This window comes from Anarrhichthys ocellatus, unplaced genomic scaffold (genome assembly GCF_004355925.1).
Source record: "Anarrhichthys ocellatus isolate YVR2014 unplaced genomic scaffold, GSC_Weel_1.0 scaffold165, whole genome shotgun sequence".
NCBI lineage: Eukaryota > Metazoa > Chordata > Actinopteri > Perciformes > Anarhichadidae > Anarrhichthys > Anarrhichthys ocellatus.
The window spans coordinates 168,391-186,730 of NW_022280195.1; the positions used below are offsets into that span (position 1 = coordinate 168,391).

The 18,340-nt window shown below is 45.3% G+C and overlaps 4 protein-coding genes across 7 annotated transcripts in view; 2 read left to right on the forward strand and 2 right to left on the reverse strand.

The window, feature by feature from the left end:
- The window catches only part of LOC116400377 (calpain-1 catalytic subunit-like), an 11,008-nt gene extending 4,720 nt beyond the window's left edge, over positions 1-6,288 (forward strand). Inside the window, exons 7-23 of the mRNA XM_031878180.1 lie at positions 269-437; positions 1,028-1,111; positions 1,207-1,292; positions 1,370-1,444; positions 1,516-1,676; positions 2,270-2,439; positions 2,814-2,825; positions 2,900-3,111; positions 3,185-3,224; positions 3,935-4,000; positions 4,097-4,154; positions 4,229-4,293; positions 4,772-4,840; positions 5,145-5,223; positions 5,303-5,416; positions 5,849-5,907; positions 6,154-6,288. Of these exons, the coding sequence (XP_031734040.1) occupies positions 269-437; positions 1,028-1,111; positions 1,207-1,292; positions 1,370-1,444; positions 1,516-1,676; positions 2,270-2,439; positions 2,814-2,825; positions 2,900-3,111; positions 3,185-3,224; positions 3,935-4,000; positions 4,097-4,154; positions 4,229-4,293; positions 4,772-4,840; positions 5,145-5,223; positions 5,303-5,416; positions 5,849-5,907; positions 6,154-6,180 (1,546 nt within the window). The 3' untranslated portion in view covers positions 6,181-6,288. The remainder of the gene's footprint in view (positions 1-268; positions 438-1,027; positions 1,112-1,206; positions 1,293-1,369; positions 1,445-1,515; positions 1,677-2,269; positions 2,440-2,813; positions 2,826-2,899; positions 3,112-3,184; positions 3,225-3,934; positions 4,001-4,096; positions 4,155-4,228; positions 4,294-4,771; positions 4,841-5,144; positions 5,224-5,302; positions 5,417-5,848; positions 5,908-6,153) is intronic.
- A 268-nt stretch (positions 6,289-6,556) lies between these two features.
- mrps28 (mitochondrial ribosomal protein S28) lies at positions 6,557-8,730 on the reverse strand. Its single transcript, XM_031878188.1, has 2 exons — positions 8,641-8,730; positions 6,557-7,692 (listed from the first exon to the last, which is right to left on the reverse strand). The coding sequence occupies exon 2, from the start codon at positions 7,583-7,585 to the stop codon at positions 7,055-7,057; it is 531 nt and encodes a 176-aa protein (XP_031734048.1). The 5' UTR covers positions 7,586-7,692; positions 8,641-8,730; the 3' UTR covers positions 6,557-7,054.
- On the forward strand, positions 7,150-12,488 carry sde2 (SDE2 telomere maintenance homolog (S. pombe)). Its single transcript, XM_031878187.1, has 8 exons — positions 7,150-7,665; positions 8,131-8,335; positions 8,587-8,707; positions 9,489-9,600; positions 10,162-10,331; positions 10,401-10,509; positions 11,268-11,381; positions 11,880-12,488. Exons 2-8 carry the CDS (start codon positions 8,207-8,209, stop codon positions 12,292-12,294), a joined length of 1,170 nt encoding a protein of 389 aa, XP_031734047.1. The 5' UTR covers positions 7,150-7,665; positions 8,131-8,206; the 3' UTR covers positions 12,295-12,488.
- Positions 10,123-18,340, reverse strand: part of mtif2 (mitochondrial translational initiation factor 2) — a 12,249-nt gene continuing 4,031 nt past the window's right edge. For 2 of the 4 annotated variants that reach the window (XM_031878185.1, XM_031878184.1), the window contains exons 4-14: positions 16,318-16,489; positions 15,875-16,035; positions 15,604-15,780; positions 15,377-15,516; positions 15,019-15,143; positions 14,638-14,842; positions 14,233-14,485; positions 13,760-13,900; positions 13,531-13,695; positions 13,004-13,144; positions 11,757-12,879 (exon numbers count right to left, since the gene is read on the reverse strand). In XM_031878185.1, coding sequence (XP_031734045.1) covers positions 12,710-12,879; positions 13,004-13,144; positions 13,531-13,695; positions 13,760-13,900; positions 14,233-14,485; positions 14,638-14,842; positions 15,019-15,143; positions 15,377-15,516; positions 15,604-15,780; positions 15,875-16,035; positions 16,318-16,489 — 1,850 coding nt within the window. In that variant the 3' untranslated portion in view covers positions 11,757-12,709. Of the gene's footprint in view, positions 10,422-11,756; positions 12,880-13,003; positions 13,145-13,530; positions 13,696-13,759; positions 13,901-14,232; positions 14,486-14,637; positions 14,843-15,018; positions 15,144-15,376; positions 15,517-15,603; positions 15,781-15,874; positions 16,036-16,317; positions 16,490-18,340 lie in introns of those variants that run through there. The other 2 variants (XR_004213917.1, XM_031878186.1) reach the window with 2 other exon arrangements.

Consider the following 18,340-nt stretch of genomic DNA (forward strand, 5'->3'; position numbering starts at 1 on the left):
CTGAGTGTTTTCTCAGTGTTTTCTGTGTGTTTACTGTGTGTTTACTGAGTGTTTACTGAGTGTTAACTGTGTTTACTGTGTGTTTACTGAGTGTTAACTGTGTGTTTACTGAGTCTTAACTGTGTTAACTGAGTGTTTACTGAGTGTTTTCTCAGTGTTTACTGTGTGTTTACTGAGTGTTAACTGTGTTTACTGAGTGTTTTCTGAGTGTTTACTGTGTGTTTACTGTGTTTACTGTGTTTTCTGAGTGTTTACTGTGTGTTTTCAGGCTGAATGGCTCGTACGAGGTGTTGTCCGGAGGCAGCACCACTGAGGGTTTCGAGGACTTTACCGGCGGAGTGTCGGAGATGTACGAGCTCAAGAAAGCTCCCAGAGATCTTCATCGTATCATCAGTAAAGCTTTAGAGAGAGAATCACTGCTGGGCTGCTCCATAGACGTGAGTCACACTAAGAAATCATTTATATCTTGACTGGTATTTATCTTTTCAGATTGGGACGGATTTGATGACGACCCACTTTGGCCTTACTTGGCCCGCTTTTTTTCATGCTGCTTTGAGATTTGTTTGAAACTCATCACTGTGTGCAGGATGCTGCATTAGTTTATTGGATATATATATATATATATACAGTATATATACAGGTTTCTACTACGGCCCTCTGGTCCTGGAATGACCTGCAGACTAGACTCAATGTAGACTCCCTCATCTCTCTGACCAGTTTTAACCAAAAGTTGACAGAAGTTTTTCGCACAAACAAACAATCTGTAACAATGTTGTCATGTCTTAAAGCCTTTTTGTCTGTATGTGTAATACACTTTGTTTCTACTCTGTAATGTTTTGTGTTAAAAGACGTGTAAGCCACGTTTCACTTTGCTGCCTTTTTGGCCAAATCGCCATCGAAAAAGAGATTTTATCTGGTTAAATACAAGTTGAATTACAATAAAAAGAAAAAGATCTTCTCCAGGGACGGTGCTCTACTTTAGTGTTCAGGAGGAATCAGCGGTTCTGTGTGTTACTCGTCTCCTCAGATCACCAGTTCTTTGGACATGGAGGCGGTGACCTTCAAGAAGCTGGTGAAAGGCCACGCCTACTCTGTGACTGGACTCCGACAGGTGAGCTCACCTTTGTCACATCAACACCGACCCGGCATCCAGGATCTGGTCTTTGTGTCGGACATTTGGATGTTTGTCTTCCTGTCTCTCTGCAGGTGGACTACCGAGGCCGGCAGGAGCGTCTGATCCGGATCAGGAACCCCTGGGGTCAGGTGGAGTGGACTGGAGCCTGGAGCGACAGGTCAGTGCTTTCAAACTGTTTCTAGGACCAAACGGGTCGTCTGTGTTTTTAATCCTAACCACACATTTGTGTTTCAGCTCCTCAGAGTGGAGCTCCGTTGACTCTGCAGAGAAAGACGAGCTGCTCTGTAAGATGGAGGACGGAGAGTTCTGGTAGGTTTGGAGTGTGAACGACGGTGGATTTTTACAGGATGAAGACGGTAAAATGTCCGTCTGTCTGTTAGGATGTCTTTCCAGGAGTTTCTGCGTCAGTTCTCCCGACTGGAGATCTGTAATCTGACCCCGGACGCTCTCAGCCAGGACTCCACCAGGTTCTGGACCACTACAATGTTTGAGGGTGGCTGGAGGAGAGGAAGCACCGCCGGAGGCTGCAGGAACCATGCCAGTGAGGACGTTCATAATAACCCTTTATTAACCATGAGTTATTAACTATTAATAAAGACATGAGTTATTCATATGACAGTAGTAAGGAAAATAATGATGGAGCCAGCCCTAACTACAAACCTGAACCAGCCCTAACTATAAACCTGAACCAGCCCTAACTATAAACCTGAACCAGCCCTAACTATAAACCTGATCCAGCTCTAACTACAAACCTGAGCCAGCCCTAACTACAAACCTGAGCCAGTCCTAACTACAAACCTGAGCCAGTCCTAACTATAAACCTGAGCCAGCCCTAACTATAAACCTGAACCAGTCCTAACTATAAATGCAATGCTGAAACACTGGAATGTCCGTTTTGAATAGAAATTTCACTGCACCGTTCAAAGACAATGTTTACTAAACATCTACAAACACAATAACGATTATACATAATACATTCTATATATTTGTACCACAGTTTAAATACAGTTTAAGTGCCCAAAGATGAGACAGCTTGCTTTTGTTCTGCGCCTGAACCCAGCTAGGGTTTGATGTGTACACATTCCACCATTCTTTGCTAATGAAAACTACATATCCCATGATGCCTCCCTGCAGACACGTTCTGGATCAACCCTCAGTACAAGATCTCTCTGCTGGAGGAGGACGACGACCCCGAGGACGACGAGGCATCCTGCAGCTTCCTGGTGGCTCTGATGCAGAAAGACCGCCGACGCTTCCGCCGCCACGGCCAGGATGTCCACACCATCGGCTTTGCCGTCTACGAGGTCAAACACAGCTCTATTCTCTAGCTGCTGTACTATCAATAGTACACCGTTTATATATTTATATTCATATAATATTATATTCTATACTATTCAAATTGAGAACATTTGTTGACAGCCCAAACAGTAACCACCTTAAACATACTAGAAATGTCCTCAGACACCCTAACAAGTTAACCATTATGATTATTATTATTATATTATTGTTATTAACATTTTAAACCCCATAATGACCACCTACCAACCACCCTGAACCCTTTAGTAACTACATTAGAATTGCTTAGCAACCAGCTAATGATGCGTTAGCACGTTAGCATGTCATCAGAGACGATCACTCTGTTTTGTGACTTTTCTTCTTTGTCCCCCCCCCCTCACAGATCCCTGAGGAGGTGAGTCAGAACACATAAAAACTTTTATTCAAAACACTCAGTTTATAAACTCTAAGCGTCCGTCTGTCCGGCAGCACCGCGGCTGTCCCAGCGTACACATGAAGAAGGACTTCTTCCTGCGTCACTCCTCCTGCGCTCGATCTGAGACCTTCATCAACCTGCGAGAGGTGAGCGCTAGGCTCCGCCTCCCGCCGGGCGAGTACCTAATCGTCCCCTCCACCTTTGAACCCTCGAAGGAGGCCGATTTCGTCCTGAGGGTGTTCACGGAGAAACAGTCGGAGACCGAGTGAGTCCTCGTGATTCTAGTGATTTATTAAATATTGATTATGGATGAAGTGACGCTGTGTTGATCTCTGCAGGGAGATGGACGACGACGTGGTGGCCAACTTTGAAGAAGAGGTCAGGAACGATGTCTTTCTTTAAATCACATTCTAAAACAGAGGTCTTCAACAGGGGGTCGGCGGCCCCTAGGGGTACTGCAGGGGGTCCGTGAAACTTTTGGTTGATTAGACAATTTAAAATAAAAACATGAATATATGAACCTGTGTATTATTTGAATAGCTTAGTATTGAATGCACAAGAAAGAGGTATGTTTATACATGGCACTAGGCCCGGTTTAATATAAAACTCAATATATATAGTCGCATATATATAGTATATATATGTCCCTGCTTCATCTCTCTATCGGTTTGGGGGTCCTTGGCCTGAAAAACGTTGAAGACCCCTGCTCTAAAACATTTACTTCTCAACTTATAAAAGAAAATGATCTTCTTCTTCCTCTTCATGAATCATCAGCTCCTCTTCATCTTTTACTCTCTTTAGAATCAAAACAAACGTTTATGTTAATTTGTAGCATTTTATTTCAGCTCTTTTCAATTCAAGTTTGAACTTCTTGTGGTTGAATTTTCATTTCGATACAAATTATGCAAATCATCTGCTTATATAAAAGTAAAAGTGTTTTTTATACATTGAACATATATGTTATAACAGTAATAACTAAACTAAACTGTTATAACATATATTTTATAACAGTAATAACTAAACTAAACTGTTTGCTGGCTTTGTGTCGTGATGACCTTTTACCTTGCTGTTGTTCTTCTTCTCTGCAGAAGGAAATCTCAGCGGACGACGTCGACGACTCCTTCAGGTCCATGTTCGCTCAGCTGTCTGGAGACGTGAGTTTCTGGATAATAATAATAATAATAATAATAATAATAAATGAAACATTATAAAACACATAATGTTTATATCAACATGTTTCCTCTCATCAGGACATGGAGATCTCAGTCAGAGAGCTCAGGACCATCCTCAACCGGGTCGTGTCCAAACGTAAGTTCTGATGCTTCAGATGTTCAAATGTTCTGACTGTTTCACGTCACTTCTTCTTCTGTGGTCGTTTACAGACAGAGATCTTCAGACTGATGGTTTCAGCATGGAGTCCTGCAGAGCCATGGTCGGCCTTATGGACGTATCCTCCATCTGCTGGTTCTGTTAGTTCTGTTAGTCCTGCTGCTGTCTGCTGGTTCTGTTAGTTCTGTTTGTTCTGGTGCTGGTTCTGCTTGTTATTGCTGTTTATTTTTGTTCAAGCCCAACAGGTTAGAAGAAGGAAGTCTATAAACTGAGAATTAGTTTCTCAGCAGAAATAATCAATATTTGGGTTTAATGGTTAACGTCCTTAAATTATTGTAAATCCTTAAAAGTGTCCTTTATTTGAAACAGGTTTATATTGATTTGATAAGTGCATTTTGTCATATTTGAGTTTTAAACCTTATTTTCTGATCTGCTGTTAATTCAAACGCAACGCTTCTGTCCACTTCCTGTATTCATTTCAAATTAAAAGCCCCTCAGCATTTCAGCAGAGAGGAACCTCTTCATTTCCTAACAAGGCCTTTATTTTGAAACATTTGTTCAGTCTTCTTCACTTCTTCTTCTTGACTCAAGCTCAGAAAGACGGCAGCGCTCGACTTGATCTGCTGGAGTTCCAGGTTCTGTGGAACAAGATCAGGAAGTGGCTGGTGAGTTCAGAGGAGGAACGTTTGAGGAGAACGTGGAACCAAAACATGAGGAACCTGTGTTAGAACATAAAGTATATCCTTATAAAGACCACAACTCCCAGGGTGCATTTCACTAACACATAACCGACGTCATGTTTCTGTAGTCCAACAAGAAGTCGTCATGTTTCTGTAGTCCAACAGGAATTCGTCATGTTTCTGTAGTCCAACAGGAAGTCATCAGGTTTACAAGCTAACAAACACGTGTTTGTTAGCTAACGCTAATGCTAACGTTAGCTAACAAACACGTTATCTTGTGACTCTGCAGGGAATCTTCCGAGAGTTCGATCTGGATAAATCTGGATGCATGAGCTCCTACGAGATGCGTCTGGCGCTGGAAAACGGCGGTAAGTTCTCGTCACTCGTCGTTAAACGTTAAACGGTCAGTTTCTGTGAACTAACCCTCTGAGCTCTGTGTGTCCTCAGGGTTCAAGCTGAACAACAAGCTGTATCAGATGCTGGTTGCTCGATACGCCGACAACGAGATCATCGACTTCGACAACTTCACCTGCTGCCTCGTCAAGCTGGAGGCCATGTTCAGTAGGTCACTCTGGTGCTGCCGTCAGGGCCCTCTGTTCACTATGCTGCTGCCTTCAGGCCCTCTGTTCACTCTGATGCTGCCTTCAGGGCCCTCTGTTCACTATGCTGCTGCCTTCAGGCCCTCTGTTCACTCTGATGCTGCTGCCTTCAGGGCCCTCTGTTCACTCTGGTGCTGCCGTCAGGGCCCTCTGTTCACTCTGCTGCTGCTGCCTTCAGGGCCCTCTGTTCACTCTGCTGCTGCCTTCAGGGCCCTCTAATACTGTGGTATTAGTACTTTTACTAATACTGTGAAATACTTTGAATACTTTTAGTATTAAAAGTACTAATACTGTGGTGTGAGTACTTTTACTGCAGTAAAACATCAGAGTACTGACTCTTGGTCTGTACAACGTGACCTGAACGTTGTGTTTCTTCTTCTGTGGTGTTTTTTAGAAGCGTTCAAGGAGCTTGACAGGGACGGGACCGGAAGTGCAGAACTGAACATCAGCGAGGTTTGTGTTATAAAACATGAAGTACAGTATGTCGATGACATCATTGTAGTTGAAACACCCGTGTATTCAAGCCCTGAGCTGAGTCTGCAGGCTTCCTCTCAGATCATCACCTCAGTATTTTATTCTGTGTATTATATATAAATAATATAATATATCAGACCCAGTGTGTGTAAATATATATGTATAAATATGCATTTCATTTAGTGTGTTTATATTCTCTGATGCTGTGACGTTGTCTCTCCTCAGTGGCTCTATGTGACCATGTGTGGATGAAGAGCTGCAGTCACAAGAACACGACGACCGCACTACTACTACATTATAGCTACAGTACTACTACTACTACTACATCACAACTACAGTACTACTAGTACTACATCATAGCTACAGTACTACTACTACTACATCACAACTACAGTACTACTAGTACTACATCATAGCTATAGTACTACTACTACTACTACATCATAGCTATAGTACTACTACTACTACTATATCATAGCTACAGTACTACTACTACATCATAGCTAGAGTACTACTACTACATCATAGCTACAGTATTACTAGTACTACATCATAGCTACAATACTACTAGTACTACATCATAGCTACAGTACTACTAGTACTACATCATAGCTATAGTACTACTACTACATCACAACTACAGTACTACTAGTACTACATCATAGCTATAGTGCTACTACTAGTACTACAGTATCACATAAACATTATGACGTCTCTATATGATTCTATGTATAATGTATTTCTGCCTCCATCTCACCTGAGAACCTGCTCTGGGCCTGTGAGTCAGAGTTCTGGGTTTATTCCCCAGGAGACATTGGAGGCGTTCAGGCTCAGCTCGGTCAAACCAACGCTGGATGTTTTCTCTCATTAAAGTACAGAAAGGAAACAAAACCACCGACTCTGTGTCTGATTTAAACGTGTCTGTGAATCTTTAGTTCTCTTTCATTCACTTTTATCGTGTTTTTATGTTTTATTTCAACAGAATCCCTGAAAAGAACGAGACAGTATGTCTAATGTGTTACTATAAATTATATTTATTATAATAACCAGTTTAAACTCAAGTTTAAAGTCCACAAACACAAGCCTCTGATTCTACAGAACCAGGGCTCCGATGGTCTGATCCGGATCAGTCCTGGTTCTGGTTCTCCCGGGCCTCCCTTCCCTCCAGCGGGCCCAACAGTACGGCCTGGGCTTCCAGCAGCGTGGTGTCGGTGTTGGCCCCAAGGAACCGGGCGGTGAGCTCCAGGTCCTGCAGCCGCAGACGGACCCTGCTGCCCGTCTGCAGCTTCTCTCCGTCGGCCGGTCGTCGACACACGCAGTGGAACTTCCCTCCGAAGTCGACGTACAGGTCGTCGTGGACCACGTGGACGATCCTCCCGACCACCACCTTGTCTCTGGCCGGTCCCATCTGGACCAGCGGAGACCTCCGGAGCAGCGAGGAGAAGCTCTGCTCCTGTCCGGAGGAGGAGACTATGCCGCCAGCCACAGAGCTCTCCGCCTCCCGTCGGAGCTCCGACTGCAGGTCGAAGGCTGCGGAGAACCCGGATGTGGGTCTTCTGTCCGAGTAGTCTGAGCTGAAGGAGGGGCTGGAGAACCTGCAGGAGGTGAACCGGTGTCCACACCCGAAGCTGGAAACAACCTTCCTCAGGGCCGCCATGTTGTTACAACACCAGGGGAACCAGAACACCGTGACTTCCGGTGTAGAAGGCCGCTCACAACGCCACCCGGTGGGTCCCGGTACTGCAGCTTTATTTCTAAGAAAAACTAAGACAAACCTTTATTTACAGGATGACAGCAGCGTACAGTATATATAATATATATAACAAAGTATAGTGCACACAAGAGGCATAGTAAAAACAAGATCGAAGTAAAAAATCCTAATAACTAAAATATTATATATACAGACAGAATAATTGTATTATTGCAGTGTATTTATATTGCACAGATGTGTTAGTGTTGTCCACTGGGAGCAGCTTTATTTATAACATGGGACTCTTTAGAAGTAGGTGATTATTTATTAGAGAGCGAGAGCGAGAGAGAGAGAGATAGAGATAGATAGATACTTTATTAATCCCGAAGGGGAAGTTTGTTTGCTACATTAGCATAACGCAATAAAAATGCACAATATATATACAATAAAATAGAATCATATTAAATCAACTAATTATTTTATTTCACTTTATTTCATTTCATTGACGGCAGGTAGCGTCGCGATGACGTCTCTTCTCTTTCCGGAGTGTTGAGCCCACAGAAGAAGAAGAAGAAGAAGCAGCAGCGCATGCGCCCTCAGCAGAAAACTAACAACATGGAGGTGATCGTGAGCTCTCCCTTTCTCCGCTTCTCTAACTCGCTGTTTCCGGACGGGTCTCTGGTCCGAGACGTTCTGGACCGGTTCGTCCAGCAGCACGTAAGTGTTCACGACAGGTTTATGCGGGAAAACAGAAAAAATGGCGGGCTGAAAGTTTAGTGTCGTGGTGTTAGCCCACTAGCTAACGTTAGCAAACACACACAAACAGAAGGCTAGCCTCGTTAGCTTAAAGTTTAACTTGTTAAATATGAATATTGATCTATTACTCTATATATGTATCGGTATGATGCTTCTGTTAAAGATGTAAAAGGCATCTTTAAAGAAGTTTAAACAGTGTTGTGTGTCTGTAGGGACTTTCTTCTTCTACGGATTTCTACGTGGTCAGAAATGGTCGCGTGTCTCACCTGGAGGACGCTCTGCAGAGCGGGGCCGTCTATCACCTGGAACCCCGCCTCCGTGGAGGGAAAGGAGGTGCGTTTAAATAGACAAAATAATAAACTAATACAAAGTTAGGCCAAATCCCAATGTCCCGCCTTACGGACTCACGGACTTTGAGGCGCGCTCCCGCGAAGTCCGTGAGGGTTCAGGGCTGTCCCACTGTCAAATCGTCAAGGGTTTGAGGGTTCTCTGGCAGACATTTTGAGCCCTTTATGAACCCTTTCCGTTAGCCTAAGGGAATTACCCACAAATCATTGCAATGTGACGTTAAACACGGGGTAACCAGTGGACGCATGGAGACTTAAAGAAAAAGGTAAACACAGAGGACTGATCAAGTGTGTTCAGCCTGGTGTAATAAATGTACTCAGAAACATTAAGGGTTAAAGATGGAACAAAAAATAAACATGAAATCAGAAGATATTTATTTATTTATTCATCAAATATTTGATTTTGTCATTGAAGCTGTTTTGACAAAAACGAGTAAATAGATGATATGAAGTTACCTCTCATCTAGTGAGGAAAGAGCCTGAAGACATTCACATCAGGGAGTACAAAGTACAAAATAAATACACACAATTATACATCATATTTTTTGTAGTTTTCATGGTAACGTGATATGTTGCAGCAAAGTGCTGTCCCGTTCATATTTACACCATTTCAAGCCCTCACAGTCTCTCACACTCACCCACTCACCAGGTGACGTCAGTAAGTCCTTGAGGGTTCAGGGTTTGAGGGTTTAGGGGGGACATTGGGATTTGGCCTTATTCAGGAAACAGGAGATTAAAGACGAGTTCTTCTTCTGTGTTGTTTTCAGGGTTTGGCTCCATGCTGAGAGCTTTGGGAGCTCAGATCGAAAAGACTACAAACAGGGAGGCCTGTAGAGACCTGAGTGGGAGGAGACTACGAGATGTGAACCACGAGAAGGAGTAAGAGTACTCCTTCCACTACTACTTCTCCTCCTCCTACTACTACTACTACTTCTTCTTCTTCTTCTACTCCTTATACTTCTTCTTCTCCTCCTACTACTACTACTACTTCTTCTTCTCATCCTCCTACTACTACTTATTCTACTACTTCTTCTCCTCCTACTACTTCTTCTCCTACTACTACTACTACTCCTCCTCCTACTACTCCTTATACTTCTTCTACTACTCCTTCTTATACTTCTTCTTCTCCCAATACTACTCCTTCTTATTCTCCTCCTCCTACTACTTCTTCTTCTCCTACTACTTCTCCTTCTCCTCCTGTAGAGATCTGAGTGGGAGGAGACTGAGAGACGTGAACCACAAGAAGGAGTAAGAAGCTCCTCCTCTTCTTCTGTAGTGTGTAGGGTGGCTGCAACAGACAGAGAGGGAGGCGCAGAAGGAGCAGCGTTGTTTGGAGCGCCTCCTCCTCTTCTTCTTCTTCTTCTTCTTCTTCACTAAATGTAATCTCCTCTTCTTCTCCTTGTTAACTAAATGGACCTCCTCTTCTTCTGTGGTGTGTAGGATGGCTGAGTGGCTGCAGCAGCAGACAGAGAGGGAGGCGCAGAAGGAGCAGCGTCGTGTGGAGCGCCTCCAGAGGAAGCTGTCTGAACCTAAACACCAGTTCAGTGACCCGGAGTACCAGAGACAGTGTCACGACCTGTCAGAGAGGCTGGAGGACTCTGTGATGAAGGGTGACTCCTCCCACTATGATGATGTCATGATGTCATGTGACCTCCTTTAACCTCTCAGGTGTGTCTCAGGTCTGCAGGTGAAGGACGGCTCTGCACCAAAGAGAACAAACTGTGACCACAGAGAGCAGCCGCAAAAGAAGAAACAGAAGAAGAACAACGCAGCAGCAGCCAGGTTCTGGTGAGGAGGAGGAGGAGACTAAAATGTTTAATCACATGATTTTTTGTGATGAATCTCATTGTTATGGCAAAGTTCAACAATGAATTCAAAAGTAGTGTATTGTCACTTTTATTTTGAAGTGCTGCTATCTGAACAAAAGATCAAAAATATTTGGTTTAAACACATCAGGTTCTTGTTAACAGCAGTATTCCCTTTACACAGCAGCAGTTATACAGTTATAATGATTCTGATCATAGATATTCAGCTGGTGTTCATAACTTTATCTTCATGTGTGTAAGAGATGATATTTAAATATACTTGAGAACTGCAAACCTATCTACGTCATGTTCTTATGTTTGTTAGATTCTCAGTAGTGATACTAAATGATGCTTATTATACATATTACAAAGAAAACACTTTAAAAACTCTAAAACAATAATTTAAATGAATCATTTATTTTTTGCTTTTGTTGGTATTTAGGTCAGACACATATGCAACGCTGATTACCGTAATATGTGTGGTATTTGTTATGAATGTACGTTGGTACATAGAGGGTGATAAGAAGCTGTACATGGAGGGACTTAGGACCCAGGGGAATGTAGGTGAAGGAAACAGGAAGAGACGGAAGAGACGCCACACAAACAGCTGTTCACCGCTCGCTCACGGTTCTTGTGTTAAAAATGACGCTTAATAGTTTTAAAAAAAAAACTGCGATAATAGCGTGTTAACTTGCCCAGCACTAGTTTTAATATTATGTGTATATGTTTCCATGGTTACAGGACCGGAGAGATGCTGAGCTCAGAAGATGAGTCTTCATCCTCCTCCAGCTGTGGAGCTGCTCCTGTTACCATGACGATGCATACAGAGGAGGCGGAGCCTGAGCAAAGCAGCAGGTTAGAGAACTAGATCCTCTCGGGTCCAGATCCTCTAGGCCAGAGGTCTTCAGGGGTCCGCGACCCCTGTATGATGATTATCATGCAATTAACAGACAATATTGATGTTGGCATTGGCATCAGCTGACAAGGTGTGTTTATAAATGGCAGTGCACGGCCTCCCTATTCACTGTACCTTGCACATGTTTAAAATAACATGAATATATGAACCTGTGTATTGTTTGAATAGCTTAGTATTGAACGCACAATAAAGAGGTATGTTTATACATGGCACTAGGCCCAGTTTAATATAAAACACAATGTTATACTATATATATCTATATCTATCTATCTATCTCTATATATATCTATCTATCTCGATCTAGATATATATATATATAGCCGGGGGTCCCTGCTCCATCTCTCTATCAGTTTGGGGGTCCTTGGCCTGAAAAACGTTGACCCCTGCTCTAGGGTCCAGATCCAGCACACATTTACTAAAATCATCGTCTCCTGCAGCTCCTCAGACGCCTCCTCAGCTCCTCAGACCAGCAGACCTGCAGGAGGTCGGGGTTCTCCAGAGACCGTCGGAGACCAGACTGCTACACCCTCAGAGGACCAGGGTCCTCCAGAGACCCCCAGAGACCAGAGCGTCAGACCCTCAGAGGACCCGGGTCCTCCAGAGACAGCCAGAGACCAGACCGCTACACCAGAGACCCCTAGAATTCCGGGTCGGTCTCTGGTGGGTCGGTCTCTGGTGGATCTGGAGTCTCTGGGTCTGGAGGTCCTGAAGGAGGAACTGATGTCTCGGGGGTTGAAGTGTGGGGGGACGCTGAAGGAGCGCGCTCAAAGACTCTTCTCCATCAGAGACCTGAGACCAGATCAGATCAACCCGGCGCTGCTCGCTAGACCGGCCAAGACCAAGAGGAAGTGAAGAGGGCCGGCTCTTAAAGGAACAGTCGCCTCTTTAATAGCTTCATATTCGCTCCACTCTGATTAAATGTTGATCTGTAACTTTATTTGAGGCTTTTTAACAGGAAGGACGAACACTGATTGAGGATTCGTCCTCTTTGAATCGTGTAACCGTCTGATTTAAATTTGTATTAAAAATGTTTCTGAAACAAAAAACTTGTTTGGTTTGGACTGGTTATATTGGACAAAGTGTCCCAGTTAACCCACGAGACCAGGACCACCAGACCTCGTTTCAGCTTTTAAAGGTGCGAGAGGAAGTGACATGTTGCAGATGATTTATGTCCAAAACACAAATACAATTTTACATCAAAGTTAAATTATTACATTTTACACGAGTTAAGTCTGTTTGTGCAGCAGAGCATGCTGGGAAGTGATGTTTAGAAGCCGGGGTCCCAGGAAGTGACCTGCTGAGTGTCCAGCGCCTCGAAACAGACGATGACATCACCGGACCTGAAGTCCACGTCTCCGTCGGCCGACAGACCGCATTCCATCCCCAACTTCACCGTCTGGACCTCGTCTTTGTGGTGCTTCAACGCCACCAGAGAACCTGAAGGAACACGAGGGAACAGTGAGAGAACGTCGTATAATGTGTGTTGGTCACAGCTTTACTTCCTGTCCTCACAGTAGACCAGTTCTTAAAGTACTAAGTCCAGGTCCAGGTTCTGACTCACCCTCCCAGACGGTGTCTCGGCCTCGGATCAGTCTGAACTTGAGTCGGCGGTCCAGCTGACCTTTCTGAACCCGACAGCCGGCAACAGGAACCTTCTTCTTCCCCACGGAGACGTCAAACATGGCGAGAACCGTCGCTTCACCTGCAGAGAGATAAACCGCTTTCTGTTTGTCTTTGTCCTCGTTAGACGTGAATAAAAATATATTGGTACAGCTTTGAGATTGATGGACTCTTGACCTGTAAACTATTCAACTAAATGACGGATCAGTTTTATCTTCATGATTCCAAAATGGTTTGTGGAGAAACTCAGCTTTACAGATCTATTGATTAAATAAACGTATCAATAAGTCGACAATGGTTTGCGTGTTCAGTAAATATGAACGAATATTAAACATGACCTTTGTGTCTTTGAGCAGAGTTCATTTAGAACGTCTACTGAACTAAAGAACAATCTGTTGGTGAAGAACACATTCTCGTCCTCTGAGAGGTCAGAGGTCAAACTGACAACACGGATCTACGGTTCCTCACCGACGATGTTCTCTGAGAGCAGCGGAGACAGTTTGCTGCTCAGCTCGTCCTTCAGTTCGTCGATCAGCTTGTAGATGACGGTGTGGAGTCTCAGCGGGACGCCGCGCCGCGCCGCCAGCTGCTGGACGGACCTGCTGGCTGCGACGTTGAAGCCGTAGATGGAACCTGTTGAAGGAAGATGGAACGTCAGGAGGAGTCTCTGTCGGTTCTGGGGTTTCTGAACGTCTACCTGTGAACGTGTCGGCCATGTTGATGTCGTTCTCTGAAACGTCCCCGATGCCGAAGTGAAGCACCTCCAGCTGACACTGCTGCTCAGCGTCGTAACCGTCCAGGATGTTGAGGATGGCCTCCACCGAGCCGTCCACGTCACCTGCAAGTCAAAGGTCAGTCAGTGTGGCCATGAGGGGAACCGTGATGACTAAATGTATCTACCAGGCTGAACATGAACTTCTCCTGGTAACCCCGTGTTTAACGTCACGTTTCTGAAGACCTTCACTGTGAATGGACACAATTCTTGCATTTCCTGATAATTAACTTAAAATTAATAATAAAGTGTTTCAATGCAGCTGAATTCATGAAACAAACTCATTTACTGAAGCTAGAAACAGAAACAGGTCACCTGTTGAAACCCTGCCCAGGTGTGACTGTGAGTGATGTCACAGTGAGAGCAGCCAATCAGAGCCCAGCTGTGTGTGTGTGTACCTTTGATGATGAGCGGCAGGCTCAGCTCGTCTCTCTGCGTCCTCTCGCTCGGTCTCACGGCGAACTTGTTCTTGTTGGCTCGGTACAGAGCCGACTTCCTCTGCCTCCAGCTCAGGTGACTTAGCCCCGCCCTCTCTTTCCTGTACTCCTCCAGGTGGAGCTTCTGTTTGAGCTCGATGACGCTCTGCTCCTCCTGCAGCTTCTCCTGCTCCTCTGCGTGACTCCTCCACTCCACCGCCTCCCTTGCTCGCTGCTGCTCAACGACACAACAAAATAAACGTTAACTCACTGCTGCTCGGACGGAGAAAGGTGATTAGTGATGACAACAAAGCAGGTGTTTGAAATAAAAACTCAGAGCTCAGCGGGGATCAAACCGCCGGTGTGTCGTGTGTTTTTGTTTCTAACCTCAGACTCGACCTCCACGATGACGTCTCCAGCAGACGGCAGCTCTTTCCAGCCCACCACCTCGACCGCCGAGCTCGGCCCGACCTCCGTCACCGCTTGCCCGTTCTCGTCAAATAGGAAACGGACTTTAGCCCAACTCTTCCCCGCCACCAGGACGCAACCTCGCCTCAAAGTCCCCCGCTGGATGATGGCCGACGTTACAGGACTGAGGGGACACGTGACAGAACTCAAGAAAACCAGACTGTCTGTAGAACTCTTAGAACCAGAGTTACATTCTGTCTCTAGAGATCACTAAGAACTCATAGAACCAGAGTTACATTCTGTCTCTAGAGCTCATGTAGAACTCAGAACCAGAGTTACAATCTGTCACTGATGACTCACCCTCTGCCTTTGTCGGTGCGACTCTCGATGACGAGTCCCTCCACGGCACCACTAGGCTCCGCCTTCAGCTCCAAAACCTCGGCCAGCGCCACCGTGGCCTCGGCCAGAGCCAGCAGGTTGTCGCCCTAAAACATCAACAAGACTTGAAACTAGGGATTGAGACCATAAACTCATGTTTACAATGTTTACTGAGGTAATAAATAAAGAGAGAAGTAGAGTAATTTTCTCATAGACTTCTATACAACCAGAGGAGTCGCCCCCTGGTGGACACTAGAGAGAATGCAGCTTTAAGACAACTAAACACTGCTGCTGACGGCCTGCAGGGGGCTCCACAGTGGATTAAACTAAACTAGTTCACCTTGAGAGCAGAGACGTGGATCGCCTGAACGTCTCCTCCAAACTCCTCACAGACGACATCATGAGCCAGCAGCTCCTGTTTGACTCTCTGAGGGTCGGCCTGAGGTTTATCACACTTATTCACCGCCACTATTATCGGAACTGAGATAAGATGAAAACACAGTCTAAACGTGGTACAAACACAGTGGAAACAGAGTGAAAACCAAATATAAACACTTTAGAAACAACCTTTGGCTCTCCTGGCGTGCTGGATGGACTCGACTGTCTGGTTCATGACGCCGTCGTCGGCCGCCACCACCAGGACGACGATGTCGGTGGCGTTGGCTCCGCGGGCTCTCATTGAGGAGAAGGCAGCATGACCCGGAGTGTCCAGAAAGGTGATCTTCTCACCTGTAGGCAGCTGAACTGGAAGAAAAAACCCACCGGTATGGTTTGTTTAGACACTATTTTGTGAATAAAGTTGAATGAAAGCAGGTGAGAAGCTTCAGGTGAATGTTACCTAGAAAAGCTCCGATGTGCTGAGTGATCCCTCCGGCCTCCGTGGAGACGATCTGGCTCTTCCTCAGACTGTCCAGCAGGGTGGTCTTACCGTGGTCCACGTGGCCCATGATGGTGACCACCGGGGGGCGGGGCTTCAGGAGAGACAGGTCAGCTGGAGGTCTGAGGGGGTCAGAGAGGTCACACGAAAAGGTCTCAGAAATCAATCAACCAATCAATGAGTCAATCAACCAACAAACCAATCAATCATTCAACCAATAAGTCAATCATTCAGTCAATCAGTCATTGTAGCCCCTTCCTGATTGGTCCGTTTGTAGCCCCTTCCTGATTGGTCCGTTTGTAGCCCCTTCCTGATTGGTCGGTGTGTGATTGGTTGTCCTCGCAGTAGAAACAACATGAATGAACAACAGGTTAAATCATGTGACCTTAAAGAATTCATCGTACCTCCTCTGGACGTCCCTGTTGGGTCTCTCTCTGCTCTCACTCAGTTTGGCCCATTTGAACTTCATCCCCGACCGAGTCACCACCTCCTTAATCCACCTCTCCTCCAGAACCAAGTCCAGCTCCAGAGAGTCCACATCCATAGAGGTGTTCAGGAGAGCCTCCAAGACGTGGTCTAAAGACAGAAAAACACATTAAATAAACTTTATTCTACAAAGACTCTCTCCTCTAACACGATAGTGAAGTTCGCTGATGACACCACTATAATATCAAACAACGAGGAGGCGCACTACAGAGATTAGGTACAACATCTGGTTGAGTGGTGTACTGACAATAACCTGGTCCTGAACACTATAAAAACCAAAGAGATCATCGTGGATTTCAGGCGAACCAGGAAGACCACAGCTCCCCCTCTCCACATTAACAGTGAGGAGGTGGAGAGTGTCAGTGACATCAAATTCTTGGGAATCCACATCACAAAGGATCTGAAATGGGCCCTTAACACCTCCCACCTGGTGAAGAAAGCCCAACAGAGGCTCTTCTTCTTGAGGAAACTCCAAAAAGTCAAACTCCCCTCTCAGCTCCTAGTCAACTTCTACAGGAGCACCATAGAGACAATCCTCTGCCACTGCGCCACCGTCTGGTACACCAGCTGCACAGCAGAGAACCGGAGAGACCTGGCCCGAGTAGTTAAAACAGCGCAGAGGATCGTAGGAACCGAGCTCTGGACACGGTGTATGTTAGCAACATCAGCAAGGACCCAAACCCACCCAGGTCACAGCCTGTTTGTCCCCCTGCCATCGGGGAGAAGGTACAGAACTATACAAACACGCAGACTGAGGCCACGTCCACACTACTTCGTTTTGAAACGCATATGCCTTGCTACGTTTACACTGAGCGTCCACACTACACCGGCGTTTTCGAGCACCGAAAACGGTGGAATTTGAAAACGCTCCCAAAGACGGATAAGTTTGATAACTCCGGGTTGTGTATTCATGTGGACGGCCGAAAAACAGAGGAGTTTGAAAATGATGACGCCCACACCCGCGTTCACTACTTGATTGGTTGTTAGCAGTCACGACGTGTCCTTCCCTGATTGGTCACGCCCCTATCACGTGACCCTTACCCGGAAGATCACAAACAACAACAGCTTGATTACCGATCGACTACCAGGTTAACTCAACATGGACGACTGATTACAGGCGATGCTGACCTTGTTGTCTTTACTAGCAGCTGTTGTTCAGTTAGAGTCTGCATTGTTACGGAGCAAGCAGCTGTTAGTGGAGCGATCAGTGAGCAGCGTGTCCAGTGGAGGTATCAGACCTACGGAGACGTCTGAAGTCACGGTTAGCAGCTTTAGGGAGGGTGATAGACTTTCCTTTTCTTATCAGTGCTTATTTTGTTCTGCACAACTATTGTGAAGTCCACACACATAAACTGTAAAGGAACAAAAGCAGTAAATGCTCTCCAGTAGGACAGAGACTTCAGCCACCAGCAGAGCTACGAGTGAGAACAGACAACAACGAAACCGAGAGGGAACGAGTGAGAGACGTGTTTATGGATCATAATCTTGTAAACCTTTACGTGTAAGTGTTGATTTTAAAGTAAATGTGATGTGAGAGAGAGACCCGCTGTAACTAAGTCCGAAAAATAAAACTTCTAAAACTTTCCACGAACTGTGTCTGTTTGAGTTCATAGAGGAATATTTTAGAGAAGATTTTAAGTATCAAACACAACCTTTCATTATTAAAGACTACTTTATTACTCTGTCATATTTTTTTTTCACTAAGCAACCAATCCACTTCCTGTTTACATCGGCAACCACGCACATGCCCAGTGTATGTGAAGAGTCACGTGATATTTGTTTTTAGGCGTTTTCGTCTGGACGGAGATCAATTCGAAAATGATGCTGAAACGTCGTGTGGATGGAGATCGTTTTTGTTTTAAAACTCCGTTTCCAAATGGAGTAGTGTGGACATGGCCTGAGGAACAGCCTCTTCCCCAGAGCTGTAGCCTCCATCCCCCC